The sequence below is a fragment of the Cynara cardunculus genome (genome assembly GCF_001531365.2).
Source record: "Cynara cardunculus var. scolymus isolate 2C chromosome LG 7, CcrdV1, whole genome shotgun sequence".
Taxonomy (NCBI): Eukaryota; Viridiplantae; Streptophyta; class Magnoliopsida; order Asterales; family Asteraceae; genus Cynara; species Cynara cardunculus.
The window spans coordinates 57877-83466 of NC_037534.1; the positions used below are offsets into that span (position 1 = coordinate 57877).

Sequence of the window (25590 nt, forward strand, 5' to 3'; positions counted from 1 at the left end):
CTCGATGTTTATGTGGTTTAAAACTTTTCATAAAACTTTCCGTTTTTGTATATTTAAGGTTTGAATCTGCTAGGAATAGAGATTTCATCATCTGAAGGAGTACGGTGGTTTCCCGATGTAGGATAGAGATTTCATCATCTGAAAGAGTACAAAATTAGGTCTGAAGGAGTTAGGGGTAAAAGGATAGAGATTTAATCATCGTAAGGAAGAAAACAAAGTTGGGATGGTGTTCTTGGTGTATTTATCAGAAGAAGTAGCTCTTTATTCATCTTGGGTTTGGTCGGAAAACGATTTCGATTTCAAAGACATCGATGGTTTTCTGGTGGAATATGGTGGTTTCTCAATATGAGTCTGATTGAATTCAACCATGAGCAGGTGATATTAACACGTGTCTTTTTGAATACAGAAAATAACTCTTTCACAATATTGTTCATATGAAAGTAGAGTATATAAAAGATTAAAAGAATATTATTTAATAATATATATTAAATAAATTATCTTGTCTAAAAAATTAGAGATTTTACTATTTTAAAAAGATTACAAATTTTCCTACTTTTTTAATAAATTTTAGAATTTGAAAAATAATAAATGGAACTTTTTTGCATAATTAAAGAGATATATTTTTATAATATTTTTAAAGTGCTTGTTAATTTATATAATATTTTTAAATTAATCATTCACTTATCAAAATAGCTTATTATCGGTTTGGTAAAAATAAGTTACCTGTCTGTCTGCACTAAAAGAGGGCTTTAGTTTTGATTGATTTTATCCCTGATGGTCAAACAATACATCGCTCGAAATCAAAGCTTGTAGATCCTCAACAGCCGGGAGGAAGCGACGAAGATGAAGCGATTGTTCAGTGTTTCGGCGTTTCTTGTGTTTCTTTGCTTTTGGGGCGGGGAGTGCAAGTATATGGTGTATGATACTTCTCAAAGAATCCTAGCCGACAAGATCAATGTTCATTTGGTACCTCACTCTCATGATGACGTCGGCTGGCTGAAGACCGTCGATCAGTACTACACCGGTGCTAACAATTCCATTCGAGTAACATCAACCCCCTTTTTCTTTTTCTCTGCGCATGCATATTGATCAGCACCTAGAATGTTAGTAAGCGTTTGATTTCATTCATTTTGTGGAAATTGTAATAGGGTGCCTGTGTTCAAAACGTGTTGGATTCCGTGATTTCGGCTTTGCTCGATGACAAGAATCGCAAGTTCATCTACGTTGAAATCGTGAGCTCTTTTTGCCGTTCCCTTGACTCCTTATCTAGGACTGATATTCAGCTGTTTCCGTATCTTCCACAAACACTTTTTCTATCTAGACCATCTTCTTTGTGATCAGGTTTTCATTTGAAATTGATCTGTTTTTTCTTTTACGTTTTTTCCCAGGCATTCTTCCAGCGATGGTGGAACCAGCAGAGCGGACTACTTAAGACTAAAGTCAAGGAGCTCGTCAATTCTGGTCAACTTGAGTTCATGTCAGTTGACTATTTTCTTGCCGAATTTGTTGTATCAAACATTGTAATGTACGTGTTCTTAACCCAACTTAATTGCTCTCTTAAGAAATGGGGGTATGTGCATGCACGATGAGGCAACACCACATTACATAGACTTGATCGATCAAACAACTTTGGGACACATGTTTATACACAGGGAGTTTGGTCAAAAACCTAGAGTTGGTTGGCAGATAGATCCTTTTGGCCACTCCTCTGTTCAAGCTTACTTGCTGGGTGCTGAGGTATGCACTTCGGTCTTTTCCTATATATTCTTCTTTTCAGTTTCATTCCAATTGATTCAGGAAGAGGGATACACATAAATTAAGTCTGATTTCAAACTTCATGAATTCGAGTCAAGCTTTCACGAGTGTAATCTATTCCACCTACGTATCTCATCTACTGTACTTGCATTTTGTTGTAGGTGGGATTTGACTCTCTCTTCTTTGCTCGAATGGATTATCAAGACAGGGCTAAGCGCAAATGTGATAAGACTCTTGAGGTTGTCTGGCAGGGTTCTAGGTCTCTTGGTTCATCTTCGCAGGTGAGCAAGATTATCGACAAGGGTGGTCCTCTTACTAAAAAGTATAAATAAACAAATATATACAGATATTATATTGATATAACGATCACTCCAAAAATAAATATATACAACTACCTTATGAAAGTGGCACATTGACCTTCACAGTTTCAACAGTGAACTCGACGGATTTTATTTTCTCCAATTCAGTCGTGGATTTATAAGATAAAGTTATATAACCTCCAATCATACCATTTCAAGAAAACAATATATAAGAGTTTCTTTCTTCACTCAATATAGATGATAAAACATTTTAAAACAACATACATATTACTTTTAATAAATCCAAACATTTAATATAATATGCATGTCTCATAAAAATTCCTTATATTGTATTTATAGAATATATAATAAATTTTATGAGACTTAATTCCTTAATTTTATATATATGTGGAGAGACTTGGGGTGTAATTTTACTAGGCTGTCTACATATAATACATATATATATATATGTATATATTAGATGCGTGAAGGGGGAGGCTTTGTGTAGGGAGTAAGATTTGGGCTACAAAAAACTTGTTTTCACAAAGTTGAGAGTGAGCCTAGGCTCACCCTGGGCCAAGGGTGGCTCCGCCTGTGCACCATGTGCAAGCAGTGTAGAAAAAATATATTCCAATAAGAAAGATGAAACCAAATAAAGATTTAATATTTATAAAAATTAATTATATTATAGCCAAAAAAGGTTAAACCTTTTAGAATTCAGACCCACCAAAACCTCAATACGTGCCAATTCACACAGATTGAATCTATCCTTCTCGATAGATTCAATGAAAGAAAGGGGTAGAAGCAGAGTGTTCACTTAGTGAACAGAAAATTAAATACAATGCGAAAATTATAAAACCAACCTGTTTAATATTATGTCTATCTGGATGAGAAACTGCACGGTAAAACTTGTCCTTTAAGGTTTTATACGACCACTCTTAACACGCTGTGAGTCTGCTAGTCACAAAGCCGCAGGATTTGATGCAGTACACGATTCGTTTATGAACAACAACCAAAAACGAATGTAAAGCAAGGAGTATGTAGAAGACGGTAGAGAGAAAGAGCAGAAATCGTAGGAGAGGAAATATCAGTTTTTTCTATGTATTTTGAGATGGCTTCAACCCAGTTTAAATACTGGTTGAAGCCACGAAATGCTCCAGGAAAATCTCATAGTTATGCTCCACGAAATCCTCCCATGATCATTATAAAAAAACGTGGATAATACCAAGTCAAAGTCAGATTAATTTTTGAATTAAAACTAATAATTATCCAAATTAAAACTGATAATTATCCTTCTCCTTCACGAATTTTTTATCAAAAAGATACTCGGAGCTCGGGGCGAGGCTCCGATGCGGCGTGCGCCTCCTCGCGAATCCCACGCCCTCAGCCTCGGCCACGCGCGCGTGTGTTGAGCCTTCCACTCAAGACCCCCACCACGAGCCCACCAACATGTTCAAAGCCCATTTCTAGAGAAAGCCTTATAAGCTTCTCTAGAAAACAATTCTCTACCAATGTGGGATGGAAGCTAAACTTCCAACCTACTAATTTTCCAACAAGCAAACATATCTCATATTTATGGACGACTTCTGGGTGGACAGCTTGTATGCTCTGCTTACAATTGATGTTTTTTCGTTGCTAAAGTTTAAGCTTCTGCTAGTTTATTGCAACCGTTAAAAAAAACAAACTTACAACTCTTTCCCATGGCTGACTTTCAGTTATTTACTGGTATATTTCCCCGACATTATGATCCCCCTGATGGTTTCACATTTGAAATAAATGATGTATCTCCTCCTATTCAGGTAAATGCATCAAAAACAAGTTGTGTGATATCATATTTTTGGTGCTTTTGCTTAGTTACTAATTCTACTTTAAAGGATGATGTTCTCCTCTTTGACTACAATGTTCAAGAGCGGGTAAATGATTTTGTAGCTGCTGCCATGGCCCAGGTATGTCACTGTATCTCTATTACATCAAATCAACCTCAATGTGGCAGAAACTTTTTTTTTTTGGTAGTTTTAAGCAATGATTTTATTTGAATTAAGGACATCGTATGGCATGCTATGACTTGGGTGTTCTCTATTCTTTATTACTCCCTTATTCCTTTCTATTAAAATCTGGTTCTATGCTCATTTCTCCATCAATCTCTAGCTAAAATGAAGTGAAGTTGAACCATTACCATATAACATATTTTCCTTGTATTGGAATAGACTCACTTGTGCTCACTTCGTTCAGCAAAAGCAGTACGTCTTTAACTCCTCTCCACCTTAAACTTACCTATTTAATTATGTTTCTTTTTCCATTGAAGGCTAATGTAACAAGGACAAACCATATAATGTGGGCAATGGGAACCGATTTCCGGTATCAATATGCACTTTCATGGTTCAGGCAGATGGACAAATTTATTCATTATGTTAACCTGGTATTGGCCTTTACATCTATTTGAGTGGTGGGGTTTCGAATATAAATTTACTTCTAGATTCTTTTATCCATGGTTTCACATTCTTTCTGTTTGTAGTTTATGTCAGTTTTACTTGTAAAGAAGCTTATCGATTAATGATAATTGTTTGTATAGGATGGTCGTGTGAATGCACTATATTCTACTCCATCCATTTACACAGATGCAAAATATGCAGCTAATGAAACATGGCCTCTGAAAACTGGTGACTTCTTCCCGTAAGTACAATGTTGTCCGCCGCTGTTGAACAAAGTTGATACTCTGTACCCTCTTATTAGCTCCTAAAAGACCAAATAAAAAAATCTAGATATGCAGATAAAGAAAATACCTATTGGACAGGATACTTTACTAGCAGGCCAGCTTTTAAAGGTTATGTCAGGACAATGAGCGGTTACTATGTGGTAAGTTCTCTTAAAACTCTTTTTGTCCTGTTGTCCCTTCTGTGGGTTTACATTCTATTGAGATCTCATCCTGCTACAAATTCAGGCTGCAAGGCAGTTAGAATTTTACAAGGGCAGGAGCAGTTCCGGACCAAATACAGATGCCCTGGCCAATGCTCTGGCAATTGCTCAGCATCATGATGCAGTTAGTGGTACACAACGGCAGCATGTGGCTGCTGATTATGCAATGCGTATCTCAATAGGCTATGCAGAGGTGATATCTGATTGTGTTGTAAATCAATAATCCCCAATTTGCAATAATTCCCAAATTAAGCCAAACTCAATTCGCAATATCCCCAAGATCAAAGAACTACGTTCTAATATTGAGAGGTAGGGGGGATCATATTGTAAAGGCTAGTAATAACATTCACTAAGCATAGAAATCAATAAATCAACCAAGTAATGAAAGTAAAGCAAAAGGAGAGAGTGACACCGGTTACTTTAAGTGTAAAACCCCGAAATGGATAAACCATGGGCAGAGGACGCTGAGAACTGATCCAATATCACTTTGAGGGTGTTACACTTGAGAAATTACTGGTAAAAAATCGTCTATGAAGAGAAGCGACAAGTCTAGATGAAGATAAAATGAAATGAGCACTAAATCAGGAATGATACCCGTCACTGCAGCCTAAGCGACCTTGGTATGCGATTCAAGGTCGTATACACACATCGCCCACATCTTCTATCAAAGCATATGTGATCTCTGCAATACTAGGCCTGGTTACATTTAACACCTCGCAATATATGTACCTAAAGTTCAGCCCTTCCATGCAATCTCTCTATGCTATCCAAGATGGCATGGCCAGGTAGCATAGGATAAAAATGCTGAAACTCTTGGCTTTAAGTCATAAGCTTCACAGATTGATTTCAACGATTGTTTTCTATATGAACGGGCCTACTAATCCATGACCTTTTAAAACTTAATATTAGTATTATTTGAAATGAAAAACTAGGAGAACTCTGCTTTCTTTTGTCTGGCCTTGTCTAATAAGAAATACACATGTCAATTATTCTAGTTTCACATATGTGCAGGCTGAGGAAGTAGTTGCTTCGACATTAGCATATCTAACAACGTCAAGATCAAGTGCCAACTATGAAAAATCAGTTGGCATGTTTCAGCAGGTAATCTGTGCTGGTCGCATGCTTGGCCCAACACACATAACTGCAACTTTGCTCCTCTATTTCTTCTAACTTCGTTTACAAATTTGGCCAATTGCCAATTGGTATTTTGATATGTCAGTGTCCTCTCCTTAACATAAGCTACTGTCCTCCATCAGAAGTTGTTTTGGCTAATGGAAAGAGTTTGGTAAGCATACTGTTAATCTCGGTTTTTTTTTTCCTAATATGTTTGATGTTTAAATCACCATCGTATGAAGCTGTTTTATTATTGTAGGTGGTAGTTGTCTACAACTCCCTAGGATGGAAGAGAGAAGAAGTGGTCCGAGTTCCTGTGAGTGCTGCCACTGTTCCTTTATCATCATCTTGCATCTTAAATATATATTTTTATAAGTTAGCATGAGTTACTACTTTCCTTTCTTTGTTTCTGCTAGTGTTATAAATGTTAAAAGTCTTTGGAAGTATAGAAAACGAAATACAGTTCCAACCATGTTCTTTATGTTTCAACGTTTCCTAAATCTTTCTGGTGTATATTAAGTCAAAATTTAAAATATAGTACCCCTGCCCCAAAATAGAAGTTGGTTGAAATTACCTCCAAATCTCCTAAAAAGATGCTGATACTTTATTTAGCAGAATTTAGGACGAGAGTTGGTGAGGAACGTGATATTGGAATGTCCACCACATGAATCCTTGATCTCCTCATCAAGCTAGACCAAAAACCAGAATCTGTTGCAATTTAAAGAAATCAATTGCAATCACACGAAGCTTATGTTGGAAATTGAATGTTTATTGCCTTCCTAACTTTTGAGAGGTTAGGGCTCTCCACGATTACATCAGACAAAACTTGATAACCCCTTTTCCCCACAAACTGATAATTGTATTCCTTCAACACTATACAACCCCCTCCCCAACTGACTACACTACCTGACAAACATAATCCCACCCATTTCTCCTAATTGAATTTCCCAAATTACCCTTTCCTTTTTCTAGAATATGTATATCGTATATCAGGCCTAACAATACCCTCCTTCCAAGCTTTCACCTCGTCTTCAAGGTGAAAATTGGAAAATTGAGAACTCAACAATTCAAAGTCTTCCCACATTGCCTCAAATTGGGGCAAATTCTTCCACTCGATTAGTACTTCTATTACCCCTGCTCTTGTCATTCTACATTGCAACAATTCTTCTGATTCGACCTCCAACACCCCTTCGTCACTTAGCTGACTAGGAAGCTCTGTAGCATAAAATTCGACCCAATTGCTTTCCGTAATTGAGACACATGAAACACTGGATGTATTCGAGCTGTTGAGATAGTTGCAGCCTGTACGCCACCTTACCCACCGTCTCCGTTACTTTGAATGGTCCATAAAACCTTGGTGCCAACTTCTGATTACGCCTATCTTGCAATGACTTTTGACGATAAGGTCGGAGCTTAAGAAACACCAACTCCCCCACCACAAACTCTGCTCGTCGCCGATGTCTATTGGCTTGCAACTTCATCTTTTGTTGAGCTCAAATCAATTGCATGCGAAGTTCATCTAACATATTATCCCTTTCCAGTAACATCTCTTCAATCAATTGGATTACCGCAAAAGGCAGAACCTTCCTTGTTTGAGCAACGCCGGTGGATCACAACCATAAAGTGCCTTAAATGGTGAGCACTTAATTGCCCCATGAAAAGTCGTATTGTACCAATATTCTGCCCATCCCAACCATTTCAGCCATTGTTTCGGTTTGCCAGCAACGAAATATCGAAGATGCTGCTTTAAACATTGATTTACCACTTCCAATTTCCCGTGCGACTGAGGATGGTATGCTGTTGTAAAACATAACTTGGTTTCTTGCAGTTTAAACATCTCTTTCCAGAAATTGCTCACGAACACCTTATATCTGTCGGAAATTATGGCCTTAGGATTCCCATGCAAACGCACTCTTTCTTGTATGAAAACTCCAGCCACCGTCTGATTTAAATGAATGTTTCTGAAAGCAAATGTATTTCCCCAAGATGATCTTTATTCACAAACATTCGAATATAAATACAAAGGAGAAGCTACAAATCAGGAACTGATCTCCACTCATTTAGGGGGGATCGTTTACCAAATAACAACCTAAAATAGATAAGACTAAGTCTAAAAATGATACAGCTAATTTACAGCTAATACACCCCTTCAGTCTGAGCAGTAGAAGGACAAATGCACAGATTGGACCGAAAACGGTGGAAAAGATGACCACGTAGCCCTTTTGTGAAGATGTCGGCGTACTGAAAATCGGCTGGAACATGTAAAACCCGGACTGCACCAATTATGACCTTTTCTGTGACGGAATGAATATCAAGTTCCACATGTTTTGTACGTTGATGTTGTACGAAATTTTTAGATAAGTATACAACCGATATATTCTCTCTAAAAAACAACTGTAGCCTTGCGAGTGGGAACATAAAGTTCAAGAAGTAAGTTGCGCAGCCAACTCGTTTCGGCAACTGCATTTGCAACCCCACGATATTCTGCCTCAGCGCTTGATCGAGATATGGTTGGATGACGTTTTGATGACCAGGAAACCAAATTATCTCCTAAGAAAACACAATACCCGAAAGTGGAGCAGCGAGAGTCAGGGCACCCCCCCAATCAGCGTCAGAATATGCAATAAGTTGGGTCGATTTGAAGGGTGAGATACGGAGTCCATAAGTAATTGTTCCTTTAAGATAATTGAGAACTCGTTTGAGGAACTGGAAGTGTGGATCACGTGGGACATGCATGAATAAGCAAATTTGTTGTATTGCATATGTAAGATCCGAGCAGGTGATAGTAAGATACTGTAAAGCTCCTGCCAATTGGCGATAACGTGTCCTATCAGGTAGTAGTTTACCACTTGTTGCACTCATTTTGGGGGAAGTGTCAACAGGAGTGGAACTGGGTTTGCAATCCGCCATATGAGCCCATGATAGAATGGTAGTGGCATAATTTTCTTGTGAAAGGATAAGAGGGGGCTGTTGAAGAATGGTAGACGGGGAAGTGTTTTGGGTAGATGGCAGGGGAGTACGATATAAAGTGGCTGGTGGGTCAAAGATGGTAGGAGATGGGTCAGACTCGAGGAATGAGTAGTCTAAGGGTGCGGTGGGATGATCTTCAGAAAATGGAAAAGATGTCTCGTCGAAAGTGACGTGACGAGAGAGGAGAGGAGGACGTTGCCGGAAGAAAGGTCAAGGCACCGATACCCGCGAAAATTGGCGTGGTACCCGAGGAAGATACAACGAGTGGACCGGTGTTCCAACTTGGTTTTTCGTGTCGCAGTTGTGTTAGGATAACACGCACACCCGAAAACCCGTAGGTGGTCATAGGAAGGTTGTCGATGATAAAGAGCAGTCATAAGGGTGGTGAATTTTAAGAGTTTGTTGGGGAGAATGTTGTGGAGATAACACGTGGTATGTAATGCTTCAACCTAGAAATGGAGTGGGAGAGATGCGTGTGTGAGAAGAGTGAGTATGATCTCGTTAAGTCTACGAATCATACACTTGGATTTCCCTTTTTTTTGGGAAGTGTGAGGGCAAGAGAAGTGGAAGAGAAGACTGTCTGTTTCAGCAAAAGATTTGAAATTTTGGTTATAGAATTCACCCTCTAAGTCACATTGAAAAGCTTTAATTGTGAGATTGAATTGAGTTTGGATGTATTTATGAAACTGAGAGAATTTGGAAAATGTTTCAGACTTGAATTTTATTGGAAAACCCAAGAATATTGTGTGAAATCGTCTATTAAAACCATGTAATATTTATAACCTGTTTTTGCTGGGGATCCATAAGTCACAATGAACAATATCAAACGATAAAACAATAATAGAATTAGAATCGGAAAACGTTAATCGTTTGTGCTTTGAAAGCTGACAAGAATTGCAAACCAAAGATCTACTACGTTTAGGACATGGAATAATATTACTCAAACTAAGAAAATCCAAAACAGGAAGACCGGTATGTCCCAATTGATCATGCCAAACATCTCGAGCACCGGAGGTGAAAAAAGTGGAGTTGGTGACCGGATAGGTGAGAGGATATAGACGGTTCGAGCTATTGTGGCAGGATAACATCTGACCACTCTAGTAATCCTTCACAAAAAACCCATTGGGATCAAATTCAAAGGAAACATCATTATCAACAGAAAGTTTACGAACAAAAATGAGATTCTTAATGATGTTGGGTGTGTAAAGAATGTTGTTTAGGTGTAGGTTACGTGTGGTTGTTGGAATGGTGGAGGAACTTGATGAACCGGCATAGGAGCACCATTACCAACAAATATTGAGCAAATGGGACAATTTAACGAGGGTTTAGAAATCTTACCTTGGTTGCTCGTGAGATGGTCTGTTGCACCCGAGTCCATGTACCATTGATCGTCAACCGGGTCCATGGTCATTGTCTGAAGTGCTTCACCAAGTTGAATTGGCTCAAGGGGGTTAAAGGCAGTGAGATTATTGGGCCTGAATACGAGGCCTTGGTGTCGTATTCTATCGGAAGTCCTCTAACAAGTTGAAGAACGACTGAACGAGCCTTTGATCATTAACCGGACAATCCACGTCATTGAGTTGACTGCCCAGTTCCTTGAGTTTTTGGCAGTAAGCTTCAAGAGACGGCATGGATTTTAATGCGAGGTTATTGAATTCATGCTCTAGGGCCTCCCTAGAGCCCTTGTTGTTGAGGAAAATGGATTTGATTCGAGACCATGCTTTGTGGGAAGTTGACTCGGTTACCACGACACGAACCAATAAATCATCGGACAACGTCCCGTAAATCCATTGCAATTCAATCGCATCAATTTCAGTCCATGCTTCATTCTCTGTATCAGTTTTGGCCGGACGCGCTGTCCCGTCAATATGTGACATGACTTTGTATCCCTTGGCATGTAGTTGAAATAACTTGACCCACGAAGAGTATGAGGCCTTCGTACTGTCCAGCACCCGGACTTTGTGTTGAATGTTGGTCACGATGTAAACGGGGTGAAGGGTCTTGGCGACATTTTCAGGCTCGTCAGGCATGGATAGCAACTGGAAGGTGATGGCAGAGAAGAAATCAAACCGTGGTTTGATCTTTGGTGATTTGAGAAGAACGAGAGCTAGGGTATTGAGCCTAGCTTTGATACCATGAAAGCAAATGTATTTCCCCAAGATGATCTTTATTCACAAACATTCGAATATAAATACAAAGGAGAAGCTACAAATCAGGAACTGATCTCCACTCATTTAGGGGGATCATTTACCAAATAACAACCTAAAATAGATAAGACTAATTCTAAAAATGATACAACTAATTTACAGCTAATAGCTAATTAACAGCTAATAGTTTCAATGCCATGAAATCTGCGAATTTACTCAATCGATCAACTACGACCAAAATTATATCTACACCTTTGGACTTGGGTAAACCTTCAATAAGTTCATCGTTACTTTGTCCCATACCTTCAATAGACTTGCTGGTGAACCCCCCAAAGCTTTATTCCTTTGGCAGACTTCACAACTCCATACAAACTCCTTGCTATCCGACAAATTCCAGTTTTGATAGGCCCAAACATTCTTTCAGAAAATAATCCCTCAATTAAGTTATGTTATAGATAAAGAGGATTCTTGTGTTTTTACCCTCCTGACATCCGCCGCAGGCTAAACCACCGCTTCTCAGGTCCCCCGACTATTTCATCCCTATCCAAAACAATTCTGATGCCACCCTTTGACATGTCCTTCCTTCCCCCAAATGCCCCCTTATTGGTGACGCATGAAGCTTCTCCAATATTACCGGAATCAACCGATGAGTCCCTTGAGATAACCACTCTATCTTTGTACCACAGTAGGTCCTGTTGAGAACCCTTTATGTTCCCCTACCTCATTTATGAGATCCTTAACAATCTGTCCAAGAACCGTATCCTGTTTTACTTCCTCCTTGATCATTTCTCATTGACGCCACTGTGGTCCGCCATCACCGACAACTCACATCCCATCTGAACAGTGCATCTGGGCCACGTTTCTCTTACCAGCCTTATATACAATCTCGAAATTCTATGCCAACAATTTGACTAACCATTTCTGATATTGCGGCTCCACAACTCGTTGTTCCAATAAGAACTTCAAACTTTGCTGATCAGTTCTTACTTCCAACCCAGTAAATAAGGACACCACTTCATAATTGCTAACACTATCGCCATCAACTCTTTTTCATAAATCGGTTTTTGTCGAGCTTTCATCCCAATACTTGACTATGAAAAGCTATCAGCAGTTCATTTTGCATCAATACTGCACCCAATCCACTTCCACATGCGTCTGTCTCAGTGACATAGAGTTGAGAAAAATCTGGCAATGCTAATACCGGAGCCTGCACCAAAGCCTGCTGGAGTGTCTCAAACGCCCCTGCTGCTTCTTTGTTCCAACTAAAATTCTGTTCTTTAAGCAGGCCCGTTAACGATCTTGCAATTTCCCCGTATCCTTTAAGCCCAAGAAACCCCTTAATTGTGTTACCGATCTTGGCCTCGGATATTGTAACATCGCCTCCACTTTCGACCCATTCATTGCCACTCCTTTCGAGGAAATTACGTGCCCCAAATACACTAGTTGTTTCTTCCCAAATTCGCATTTTTTTGCTTGCAAACACTGTATTTCAATAACTGCTGGAACACCGTTTTCAATGCCCCGATGCTCCTCAACAATGGTCGAAACACCGCATTCATCAAAGCTTGGAATGTTGCCGGTGCCTTTGTCAGCACGAAGGGCATGGCCAAAAATTCGTAATGCCCTTCGTGCATCCGAAATGAATGGGTCGCATTGGCTCTGGAACCATCACAACTACTGGAACCACTAATATGATGCCGTTGTCTTTTGCCCCAAGGCCAAGCAGAAAACTGAACTTATATTTAACTTCCAAATCAGCTAAAACCGTGGTGGGATGTAACTTTTAGCGCACTACCAGAGACCTGTAAGAAACTTACGAGTCAGTTGGCACGAGACTGAATATTAATAATAATGGGTTAAAAACTTGCCAGGAAACAAACAAGTGCACTTAATGTTGCCTAAAACAGTTTGCCTTGGTTAAGTAATGAACAATCTGCAGGTAACTCCTCATACTAGGAAAAGAATGGCCAGATGAAACTGAGGTAAATCGGGGGAACACAAAATATCCGGAGTTCATTTTCATTATCTATTAGTTACTTTTAAATGGAAAACATGTTTCTTTTCATTTATTAAATACTTGGATAAGGAAACAAAAGGATCAAGAAAAAAGATGAGGAAGTATTGAATCTATACTGAACATGAGTATGAGATTATATGAGGTGAACTTACCAATTTTTCGTATTTGTTAATTGACCATAGCTCATTAATAGTTCTAATTGAGACAACTAGATGTTCCAAATATGGAGTTTTTGACAACTCATCGAAGCTGGTCAAGCAAATAAAACTCTTTGTCTATGCTAGGGGGGATTTAAATAAGTAATTCTGCTGGATCAGAATGGGGTTCTATTGTATTCCCGGGATCAATTCAAAACGTATGTCGTTCTGTATGCAGCTTGTTGCACTCACCAAGTAAGATAGAATATAGTTCCCTCGTTTGTGAATAACCGTTCTATGATAAAATTCACATCCGTTGATTGGCTATTTGACTAAATGCGAAATTGCTGCAGGTTTCCTCCCATGAATTAATCGTCCTGGATTCAAGTGGAAGAGAAATTGAATCACAGCTCCTTCCCATATTCAATTCCTCTTTGAACATGAGGGACTACCATGTTAAAGCATATCTTGGTAAATCTCCAAGCACTACACCCCAGTATTGGCTTGGATTTACAGCAACCACGCCACCTCTTGGTTTCAGCACGTACATCATCTCAAGTGCAAAGCACACAGGTCATCTGCTTGAATGTGTTGTTACAATTTGGAAATTAAGGTCACAAATATTATAGATAATATGACATCTGTAGCAATGATAAGCAGATAGAAGTTCAATAATGTCAACAATGTGGACATCCGACAGTACTAGTGATAAAACTGTAGTAGTTGGTGGAGGAGATTTGAAGCTGCTTTATGCTACAGATGAGGGCAAGCTTACAAGTTATATCAATAACAGAAACATGGTATCTGCAATTCCTCAAATTCAAATTACTGATTATTCTTATTTAATTTTGCAGTATCCATGTGATATAAATGAATCAGTGTTCTTTTAATCTTTTGCTTTTAACATCTTTTTGTTAGTATAAGTTCTTTCTTGAGATACTACCCTGTAGCACATCGTAGACAGCTTGAAAGACATGTTATGCACCAATATATGGTGCATAATATGTAGAAGCATGAAAGACACACATCATCGCTTGTTCAAACATAAAATTAACATCTCTTTCTTGGCATATGACTCAAGGTTGAAGAATCAATGGAACACTCATACAGCTACTATTCTGGGTATAATGGCACAGATCAGGTACATGCATATTTCTCACCTGGAATTGGGAGGGGTATGTGTATGTAGGCTTACTAATTATAGTTTGTTCAATTTCGTTTGTTTTTTCTTTTTGCATTTTTTTAACAGTGAAATTACATGAATTTTGTTCATCCTCTGAAGTTGTTCCTATTTTTGAAGGCCTCTGGAGCTTATATCTTCCGTCCTAATGGTACATTTCTGATAAAATCCGAAGGGGAGGTAAACCATCCTCCTTTTGCTGCCCTATTTTGGGGTAATCAAAACAAGAACTGCACTACATGTTGCAAGTGCTTGTCCAGTTCCTGAGGCTTTATTTTGTTACAGAAAGCTTTTACTATTCTAAGGGGTCCCCTAATGGATGAAGTGCACCAACAGCTCAACTCCTGGATATATCAGGTATATATTTAGTTGTGAAGGGGTAGTTGTTTTTGTGTTTGCTTCTTTTTTCAGGTTTTAGTCATTTCTTTCATTGTTTTTTGTATCCCCTTGTAATTGCATGTATTCATGCAGTTTCAATGCATTTATGATGTTTTGAATTACTTTCTTCAAGAAACTTTCTGTTTGAAGTGAACTCAAATTTATGTGGCACATGTGACTACTCATAAAGTGCTATAGATAAGTCAGCTACCAGTCACACACAAACAAACATGTATTATAGCTCATAATTGTTTGATGTAACTCAACATGTGATGTGACTACTCATAAAGCACTATAGATATGTCAGCTATCTATCATACACAAACAGACACATAATATAGCACATGCAACTGCCAATGTTAAGTTGCATATTGTGCCTTTCCTCTCATTGACATAAAGCTCGTGCATGCAGGTCACCCGTGTATACAAGGAGAAGGAACATGCTGAAGTTGAGTTTATCGTAAGTTGTGTGTTGGCTTGATTTTATGCAGTTGTTGTAGTTTTCTGTCAACCAGTACATACCATCTGATTACATATTCCATGATTTGGTACTAGATTGGACCTATCCCTGTAGATGATGGTGTTGGGAAAGAAATAACAACTCAGATCACGACTGCCTTCAAGACGAACAAGACGTTCTATACTGATTCTAATGGGAGAGACTTCATTAAAAGGGTATATGGATATATGGCTATCTTTATACTCTAATACTTCTGTTGCTTGAGTCAACTGTTGCATTTTGAATTTGGTACCACAACAAAATCTCCTTAGTAAGATTTTGAACTTAGGGTATCTGATGTTTGCAGTCTGATAAAAATCACTGTTTTGCAGGTACGTGATTTCAGAACAGACTGGGACTTGCAAGTGAACCAACCAGTTGCTGGAAATTATTACCCAGTATGTGTTCGCCTAATCTCTCATAGTTTGTTTGGCTATAATCAGGTTACACATTGGCCATTATCTGCTGTGGGTATATTTTATTTGAAGATGCACATCATTAACTCCTATCTTCAAAGTGAAACCTTCCCTGCATGCAACCGTATAACTTGTTTTACTATTTTATCTATTGAGGAATCTTCAGGGCCAGGACATTCACTGTTGTACTGTCCTTTTTAATGATTAATCATAAATTTGGGCAATGATCTCAATTTAACATGTTATTTTCCCTTGGTATTGGTGTGTACTCATGATTGCTTAGATAAATCTTGGAGCTTATGTTGGGGATGGAAGGATGGAACTGTCGGTGCTGGTGGATCGTGCGGTTGGGGGCTCGAGTTTAGTAGATGGTCAAATAGAACTAATGCTCCATAGGTATGTTTTTCACTATCATTGATGAAGTGCACCTACACTCTAACGGCTCTTCTCTGAATGCTTACACATGTAATTAGGGTGTTGCATGTAGGCCCTGTATCTACATATAAGCCACTACTACACATTTTGTTAAGCTTGTACACTTAAGCACCACCATAGGAGATGTTTTTCAGCCTCTCCCTCACTTCAATGAAAATAAATTGGTTTCAAATCAATGTTCTAAAAAACGTGCCATGGCGTGGCCTTGCCGCCACGTTAACCCCCTTGGCGTGGATATAAGGTGTCGAGCTCGTTTTGGCGCACCATGGTATGGCGTTACAAGTGATATGGTGTTATAAGGCATAGGGGGAAATTTGCAATTTTTAAAACTTGAATAGGAGTAAATGTAAATATAACTCTATAGTTTATTCAAGCCAAATGCTTAATCAACAAAATGGGGAAAAAGAAAAACCTAAATGACTTCCCAACATATGAAAAATATTGTTTGATTGCTTTCATTTGCTGTTCTTTGATTTCATTACATTGATTTTGCTGTTTGATTACCAAACAGGAATTGTATATTTGAAATCATTTTGTAAACTTTGTATATTTGATATCAAATTATCAGTAAATGGTTCTTCGTTTGTTTACCGTTTTATATGAATTTAAATTGTTAACTTAGTCATTATTGTTCTAGACACTGACATAAACACACACACACACGCGCACACACACATATATATATATATATATATATTATAGACTTGCTGCCTTAAGCCACGCTTTGGAAAAAGTCATGGCCTTGCCGTAACTCGTAAGGATTAAGGCTTGACCTCGCCGCCATGCCTCACGCCATTTAGAACCTTGTCCCAAATCCATAATCACTACCAGAGGTCCCAGAACAATACCCACCACCACATCGACCCACCAGGCAACCAAATCAGCATATTAATGCCTTGCAACATTCTGATCAAAGTAAAAAGAATGCCAAGAGTAGAATATTAATACCTTGAAACTTTTTTTTTGATATAGAGGGGGGAGGCCCTCCTATCAAGACAAAAACACTAAACGCTAGAAGCTGATCAAAATACGCGTTCGGGTTGGAGCGAACCACATCCACCAGAATAATCCAAGGCTCCCCGAGGGGAAAGAAAGGGAGAGAAAGAAAAGAAGAGAAGGGGGAAAGAGAGAGAGAGAAAGAGGAGGGGAAGAGAGAAAGGAGGGGAGAGAGAGAGGAAGAAAGAAACCAACCGCAAGGGAAGGGCCCAGCCAAGCCAAGATTGGGAAGCAAACGGGGGAAACCGCAAGGGCAAGAAAAGGGGCCTAAAACAGGCACACTCTAGACCGCACCAAGAAAACCAAGAGAACAAAGGAGCTCACAAGACCAGAAAGACAGCACAAGAAAGCGAACAACTAAGGGAGGTTCCAGGCAAGCCGAGCCCGGACAACATTTGGGGAGGGCTTAAAGGTCAGGCTAAGGAGCCTGGACCGGACATCATCGGTAATTGTCTTAATCACCATAATATGTGATCTTCTTTTGTTTTTGAAGATGCGATTATTCCTTTCCAGCCAGCAAGCACTAATCTACGAATGATAGACCAGATGGTCTTTCCTTTGGTGGCTTGCTGGAACATACCAATAATAACAGCCCAGTTATCCGGGACACCAGTGAGGTTCAGCTTGGGCTTTAAGTCATTCCAAACCTGATTAGGGAACGTACACTCAAAGAAAAGATGCGAATGCGAATCATGCTCGTTATGACAGAACGCACAGGACAGGTTGGAGTGGGCCTCCCAGAACCGAAGCTTATCATGCGTCTTGAGACGCTACTTGAGGGCAACCCACAGGATTAAGGCATGTCTGGAAATGTTTTGGGAAAACCAGACCATATGATGTCAGGAGACATCGGGCTCATTAGGACGGAGGGAGAGCCAGACCTCATGAACGGAGAACGAAGTGAGATGCTGCAGCTTTTGAGATGCTGCAGTCTCTCCTTATTCAATTGCAGAGAATTGAATTATAATAAATCGATCTATACTTCCAAAAAGGTAAGCAATGAAGGTATTTAAACTAATAAGCAAAAGACTCCTAGAATAAAACGAATCCTAAAGCAAAATAAATAGAGAAAACATAATTATTTTGAGATAATTATCTATAAACCTGAGGATTTATCCAAAACTTGTGCTTTATCTTTATATTATCATTCTGCCCTCTTCTCTTTTCTTATTGCATGTCTTTATACTCTAAAGTCTATCAATACCCCCCCTCGTGCCAACACTTGCATCTTGTCCTTAGAAGGAAATTGTATCTTCAATGCTTCACAATCTTCCCAGGAAGCTTCAAATAATACAGGTAAATTCTTCCATTTGATCAATGCTTCTTGTCTTCCATCACGTATTGTTTGCACTTGTAATACGTGTTGTTTGCACTTGTAAGACATTTCCTGGTTCTACTATCATTTCCATATCGTCATTCAGTTGATCCGGCATATATGGTTGACGAGACGCACTGTCCAATTGCTCTTCTTGATTGAGAGACATGAAACACTGGATGGAGTCATGTAGCTGCTGGCAATTCTAAGCGATTAGCCACCTTTCCCACCTTGCGAGTTTAAATGGTCCATAGAAGTGTGCAGACAACTTATGATTGTTGCTTCTCTTTAAAGATTTTTGTCAGTAGGTCCTAAGCTTCAAGAAAACCATATCTTGAACGCCAAAATTTACCTCCTTCCTACGCTCATCAGCTTGTTTCATTCTGTGTTGCGCTTGCATTAAGAACATTCTTACCATATCATTCGCATCATCTGTGTCTTTCAACATTTGTTCAACGGCTGGAACAACCGTTGATCCTTCTTTAAATCGCAATATTGTTGGAGCATCTTTCCCATATAACGCTTTAAATGGTGAACAACTAATGAAGTTGTGGTACGTGGTATTGTACTAATATTCAGCCTATGCCAACCACTTCTTCCACAGTCGTGGCTTGTCTGATGTAAAACACCTGAAATACAGTTGTAAATACTAATCCTGAACAGCAGCGGTAGGCTTTGATACCAATTTGATAACGAGTCAAGAAAATGCCAAGAGTAGAATATTTATACCTTGCAGCTTCCGAGAGGCGGCAATGTCTCCCTATTCAATTGCAGAGAATTGAATCATAATAAATCGGTCTATATTTCCAAAAAGGTAAACAATGAAGGTATTTAAACTAATAAGCAAAAGACTCCTAGAATAAAATGAATCCTAAACCAAACAAATAGAGAAAATATAATTATTTTGAGATAATTATCTATAAACCTGAGGACTTATCCAGAGCTTGTGCTTTATTTTTATATTATCATTCTGCCCTCTTCTCTTTTCTTATTGCATGTCTTTATACTCTAAAGTCTATCAATACCCCCTCCCCCCNACCCCCCCCCCCCCCCCCCCCCCACCCCCTCCCCCCACCCCCCCCCCCCCCCCCCCCCCCCCCCCCCCCCCCCCCCCCCCCCCCCCCCCCCCCCAAACACTTGCATCTTGTCCTTAGAATGAAAAGAAGGAAATTAATCTTCAGTGCTTCACAATCTTCCCAGGAAGCGTCAAATAATACGGGTAAATTCTTCCATTTGATCAATGCTTCTTGTCATCCATCGTGTGTTGTTTGCACTTGTAAGACATGTTCTGGTTCTACCATCATTTCCATATCGTCATTCAGTTGATCTGGCAATATGGTTGAATGAGAGGCACTATCCGATTGCTCTCCTCAATTGAGAGACATGAAACACTGGATGGAGTCGTGTAGCTACTGCAATTCTAATCAATAAGCCACCTTTCCCACCTTGCCTACCTGTTTAAATGGTCCATAAAAGCGTGCAAACAACTTTTGATTGTTGCTTATCCTTAAAGATTTTGTTTCGTAGGGCCTAAGCTACAAGAAGACCATATCTCTGATGTCAAAATTTACCTCCTTCCTATGCCCATCAGCTTGTTGTTTCATTTTGTGTTGCGCTTGCATTAAGAACATTTGTAGCATATCATTCGCATCATCTCTCTCTTTCAACATTTGTTCAACGGCTGGAACAACCGTTGATCCTTCTTTAAATCGCAATATTGTTGGAGCATCTTTCCCATATAACGCTTTAAATGAACAACTAATGAAGTTGTGGTACGTGGTATTGTACTAATATTCAACCTATGCAACCATCTCTTCCAAAGTCGTGGTTTGTCTGATGTAAAACACCTTAAGTACAGTTCTGAATACTAGTCCTGAACAGCAGCGGTAGGCTCTGATACCAATTTGATAACGAATCAAGAAAATGCCAAGAGTAGAATATTTATACCTTGCAGCTTCGGGGAGGCGGTAATGTCTCCCTATTCAATTGCAGATAATTGAATCATAATAAATCGATCTATATTTCCTAAAAGGTAAACAATGAAGGTATTTAAACTAATAAGCAAAAGACTCCTAGAATAAAATGAATCTTAAAGCAAAACAAATAGAGAAAATGGATTCAAAGAGTATTTGGTTTTTTCTATTTCTCCCGAAGCGATAGCTTCTAGCTAGTTCAGTGGATAAGATGGCTGCGCTCCAGCTCACTCAAGAATGGGACAGCAGTAGTCCGCCGCCGCCGATTATATCTTCCAAATCGTCTACACTAACAATCCATCCTCCCCCCCCCCCCCCCCCCAAAAAGGGCGATTTTAGTAAATAAGCAAATATGATACTTGGGTTAAGGGTCAGTAGTTTTTTATTTTGACGGGTTTTTCATGTACTTTTTAAAGATTTAGGAATAGGGTTTTTTGATATAGTTTAGGGTTTGAAGATTCATTAGTTTAGGACGAGGAGAGAGAGAGGGTGTCAACTTTTTCTGTCTAGACAGACAACTTGTCCAGTCCAACTCTCATGTTCAACTCTAGTCCAATCATATGTGCGTACCAAATGCTACCTAAAGAAACAAAATTGCTTATGGCATGCAGGGCATGTGAGCTCACTTAACGTGGGCGAGGGACCAAATCCGTTAGGATTTGCAAACCACAGCGACGAGTCAACAACCAATGTAATAAACGAACCACATAGATGGTATCCATAATTTCGAACATACCACAAGGACCAAAAATACAGTTTACTTTTAAAAATACTTGATTAACTGGTTTTCTTTTATTAGATTAATTTATTATTTATATTATAGTAAAAATAATATTCTGAATTATACATTAGTAACTTAACAACAATGTTTTGGCTATTAAAATTGTATAATTAAAAAATATTTTATAAACAATGATATTTTGATTATTAAAATAGAAATACAACTTACAAGTAGATAAACTTACACATGAAACAGTAATAAAATTATAAAAAGAATATGCAATCTACTACAATTAATATTGACTACAGTGATAAAATTATAAAATATTCTGGTCTACTTAGGCAAATTCATAAGACAGTTCAAATAAAATTATTCGGTTAAAAGTTTACATTTTACAATTAAATTATACATCTTAATAATTAGTTTATTGATTAGGTAATATTATTCCTAATAGTTTAATGAGTATTAAATTGACATAAATAGATTATATTTGGTATTTTTTGTTAAATTATAAATGATTAAAGTGTGTCGTATACATTACAAAGTAGTTGTTGATGGGTAGTGGAGACCACTTTTGAAAGAATGTATCATGGATGTAATATATTGATGTAGGATGTAATTGCAAAAAGTGACTTTACACTTTTGAACGATGGATGATATTGCATTGATGTGGATGGTCTAAATCATCATTTCTAATTTTCTATGACTTTAGTTGGTATATTATATTAAATAATAATGAAACAGGGTTCAACTTGTGCTTGCTAGATAGCATCTTACGTATCAGCCATTTAAACATGAAATAGAACTTCTAACTTTGAACAATAAAGAGGCCAATCTTATACAACAATACCTAAGACTTGTAACGGATTCCAATTACCATATGTACATATGACAATCTGATATTTTAGAAGAGTTGTATTTGTATGTGATAAACTGATTTTTTTTACTTTTGCTATAATTTTTTGTAGGAGGCTACTATGCGATGATTTGAAAGGTGTTGGAGAGGTGCTAAATGAGACCATCTGTGTCCTCAATGATTGCAAGGGCTTGGTGGTAAGCATGTTGCTTCATTGTACATATGTCCATCTATCAATGGGACTTTGCTACTTGCTTTGCAAGTATAACATGCAAAAACATTCCTTACATGCCATCATCTGACAGTAGAACGGTAGATCTATATACATGTGCGTATCCTCTTGTGCACTGTCTGTCAGTCTGATCTTCTTATATTTTTTTGGAGTACTTGGGTTTCTGTGCCCTTTCTCTATTAACTGATTTTTTCGAATCTAATTGTATGTTTAAAGGAATGCGTGCACTGGTAATTCTACTTCTGATTTAATGTCCAAAATTTATATTAACTTGTGATCTATACAGAAGAATGACAAATTTATGAAGTGGGAGGTGTAAATCCACCATGGTTATGAGAAGTAGATGCAACTTATGAACAATATATATAAGAGTTTTGCATAAAGAAGGGATTGCTTCATTTCGCATGCTTCAAAATGAATTTCATGCTTTAATAATTAGTGTGCAAGTATCAGCATCCTTTCTTTTCGGATCTGACATAAGTAGGGGATTAGAGTGCCTCCACCCTCGTGCTTGATGGGAGTGAGATTGCTTGCTAGGGTTTTGTTTTACTTCAGTTGCTTGTCTTTTGAGCTAGGTGCCACGTGTAACTATCAATATGTTTTGTGCTCATCAGGCGAATGTTGGTAAGACTTTTATTTACTTCTCACGTAGCTTCTATAAGTTTCTGATAGTAATCTTTGCTCTGTCAAACAGAGATATCCTTACCCTTTGCTTTGGTTATTGACTTCATCGAACATTTCTGATAATGCAAATCAGGCTACTATCTAGGAAAAGCAAAGAGCTTCAAGAGTAGTTGAGATATAGGACAGGATAGGAACTCAAATCTGCATTCTTTTGCTGTTTTGCCCTTCTTGCTGTGATGTATATTGTTTGCACAGGCTGATAGCAGTCACCTAATTCACATATGGTGTTTTCCAGGTCCAGGGAAAATTTTATTTTAGAATCGATCCCGTAGGAACTGGAGCCAAGTGGCGTCGCACATTTGGTCAAGAAATTTATTCTCCACTCCTTCTAGCATTTTCAGAACAGGTAAAGTGATTCTCTGGTGAGTAGCCTTGGTGTAAATAAATATATGGCCCTTACGTTTTTATGTGGGTGTATTCTTGTGTATCTTTTTACATATTTCTTGCAGGATGAAAATGAATGGAAAAATTCTCACGTATCATCCTTCTCAATGATTGATGCATCCTATAGCTTGCCAAACAACATAGCCGTTATAACTCTACAGGTACATAATCAGCAGTAGGGATGCAGAACAATTCTTATCGTTCATTCTCTGCTTTGGTTGGAACTGCCAAGTTAAGGTCCTAGATTATTTGGCAGATAAAATACTTTTTTTTCCTTTCTAACCATCAAAGACTGCTTCATGCTGCATGTCAAAACGCTTACTATGATTAACAGAAGTCGTTTCATTTGTTCTGGTAACTTTAGGAATCCATGCCCTTTTGTTCATTGGGTTATTCTTGATTTAGAAGGCACCATGTTATCAATTTGTATTTGATCATGCAGGAGCTTGAAAGTGGAAAAGTACTTGTTCGTTTGGCTCATCTTTACGAGGTTTTGTATTGGAAGAAGCTATAGATTCTAGGTATTTTATAATATTTGTCATGCAACATATATTATGATATTTAAAGGGCCTTTGTGTATGGACTTGAAGGTGGGGGAGGACAAAGATTATTCTGTAATGGCAACCGTGGAGCTGAAGAAGCTGTTTCCTAATAGGAAGGTTGGTATTCATGAGATATATGTTGGCTTAGTAGGATTGTCCATTTATTTGCGTCTTTTTTCTCCTTCTTCCAGATAAGCAAGGTGACTGAGATGAATCTGTCGGGTAATCAAGAAAGAGGTGAGATGGAGAGGAAGAGGCTAGCTTGGAAAGTGAAGGACTTATCAGAAGTCAAGATTGTGAGGGGAGGTGCTGTTGATTCTGAAAAGCAAGTAGTGGAACTGGGGCCTATGGAAATCCGGACATTCATCATTGATTTGGATTATCTCGGGATGTTTGGTTCGGTTCCAAGTGATGAATGAGCGGAGGATGGATATTTGGTTGTGAATGATGAGATGCAAATGGAGTGTGTTGTGAGGTGTTTTTATTTGATTTAGTCCAGTGCTGCAAGTAGTAGTGCTACATACACAATCAAAAGGGCAATAGCCTCTTGTAAAGCAGGACAAATGATGTTGGGGTGTGTTTTGCAACTGTTGCTTTAATTTGAGTTGCTCATACAAAAACATTTGTTGAAGAGGCACGTGGGTCTTGGTGAAGCAAATACAGACATGTATATGATGGTTGCTGAAAAGAACGTTTATGTACTTGCTTATGAAATACTAATTTAGTAAGTTTATGCAAATTCGCTGCAGTAGCCTAGCCTAGGTATGATAAATAAACAAAAATCGACTATGCTTCTTAAAACATGGATGTATGAGGACAGGAATAACAAAACACAACGAAAACATTACACAAAAATCTCTAATCACATCTTGTAGGTTTTTGTAAGTGAGCTTAAAAGCATTCCTCCAAGACACAACAGAAGCAAAGGGCAGCCAGACTGCAAAAGAAACAAGTAATCAACCATATGAGCAAATAGCAATGCAAGAACATATATTAACAAGAAAAGGATACCAACCAGCCCCTAAGGAAAGAGGAGCAGTCATCATGATCATCGTAATGTTCACAGTGATAAACTTGGCAAGGAATGGGGTGAGGAGAAGGTGGAGGATACTGATCTGGAGCAAAGTATCCTTGATAACCCGGAGGCTGAGGTTGTGGCTGTGGCTGTGGCTGTGGCTGTGGCTGTGGATAAGAATATGGATCTGCAGCAGCAGCAGGAGGTGGGTAACCCAAACCCATATATTGTGGTGGATGGCCATGTGCTGATGAGTAGCCTGGCGGGAGAGCAGGGGGTGGGTATGTAGACCCATACCCTTTATACATGAAACAAAAGAAAGAAAGAAACAAAATTATTGATTGATTTTAGAAATCAAAATCAAAATTACCATTACCATTACCTGGTGGTGGGTAGTGTTGATAGCTCATTTCTTGGTTTTTCCGGGGACGGGGAGGTGGAGGAGGAGGAGGAGAAAAAAGAAATAGCTTTTGTTTCTGTTTTGCCACGTCACCCCTGTTTTCCTCCTAATTATCTTCTCCTCCTCTACGGTCCCCATCAAACGTACTCGGGAGTCGGGAACCATTCACTTCCTTTCTTTTTTCAAAATCGAAGCCTTATTTCTACAGGT

At 38.6% G+C, this 25590-nt stretch overlaps 2 protein-coding genes across 3 annotated transcripts; one reads left to right on the plus strand and one right to left on the minus strand.

Moving 5' to 3' along the window:
- The first annotated feature begins 796 nt into the window (after positions 1–796).
- On the plus strand, positions 797–24672 carry LOC112515137 (alpha-mannosidase At3g26720-like). Of its 2 annotated transcripts, XM_025121812.1 has the most exons (29): positions 797–1044; positions 1149–1232; positions 1389–1477; positions 1563–1737; positions 1917–2036; positions 3770–3853; positions 3929–4000; positions 4360–4473; positions 4627–4727; positions 4817–4910; positions 4996–5163; positions 5982–6071; positions 6190–6255; positions 6343–6399; positions 13708–13927; positions 14015–14154; positions 14436–14495; positions 14655–14714; positions 14820–14891; positions 15325–15372; positions 15468–15587; positions 15744–15809; positions 16111–16223; positions 22236–22320; positions 23275–23385; positions 23489–23584; positions 23866–23913; positions 24014–24082; positions 24157–24672. In XM_025121812.1, the coding sequence occupies exons 1-29, from the start codon at positions 844–846 to the stop codon at positions 24382–24384; spliced, it is 3051 nt and encodes a 1016-aa protein (XP_024977580.1). In that variant the 5' UTR covers positions 797–843; the 3' UTR covers positions 24385–24672. The 2 variants fall into 2 exon arrangements, with proteins under 2 accessions (XP_024977580.1, XP_024977579.1); XM_025121811.1 differs by having other exon boundaries at positions 3770–4000.
- LOC112515139 (cysteine-rich and transmembrane domain-containing protein WIH2-like) lies at positions 24646–25564 on the minus strand. Its single transcript, XM_025121814.1, has 3 exons — positions 25363–25564; positions 24981–25278; positions 24646–24902 (listed from the first exon to the last, which is right to left on the minus strand). Exons 1-3 carry the CDS (start codon positions 25388–25390, stop codon positions 24857–24859), a joined length of 372 nt encoding a protein of 123 aa, XP_024977582.1. The 5' UTR covers positions 25391–25564; the 3' UTR covers positions 24646–24856.
- Positions 25565–25590: the final 26 nt, after the last annotated feature.

Excerpts from the sequence above, each read along its gene's own strand:
- LOC112515137 (XM_025121811.1), top strand. The coding sequence starts at position 844 with ATGAAGCGATTGTTCAGTGTTTCGGCGTTTCTTGTGTTTCTTTGCTTT. Across the intron at positions 1,233-1,388 it reads AGTTCATCTACGTTGAAATC|GCATTCTTCCAGCGATGGTG; the intron begins GTGAGCTCTTTT and ends GTTTTTTCCCAG. Across the intron at positions 6,256-6,342 it reads TGGCTAATGGAAAGAGTTTG|GTGGTAGTTGTCTACAACTC; the intron begins GTAAGCATACTG and ends TTATTATTGTAG.
- LOC112515139 (XM_025121814.1), bottom strand. The coding sequence starts at position 25,390 with ATGAGCTATCAACACTACCCACCACCAG. Across the intron at positions 25,279-25,362 it reads TCAACACTACCCACCACCAG|GGTATGGGTCTACATACCCA; the intron begins GTAATGGTAATG and ends TCATGTATAAAG. Across the intron at positions 24,903-24,980 it reads TCCTCTTTCCTTAGGGGCTG|TCTGGCTGCCCTTTGCTTCT; the intron begins GTTGGTATCCTT and ends TTTCTTTTGCAG.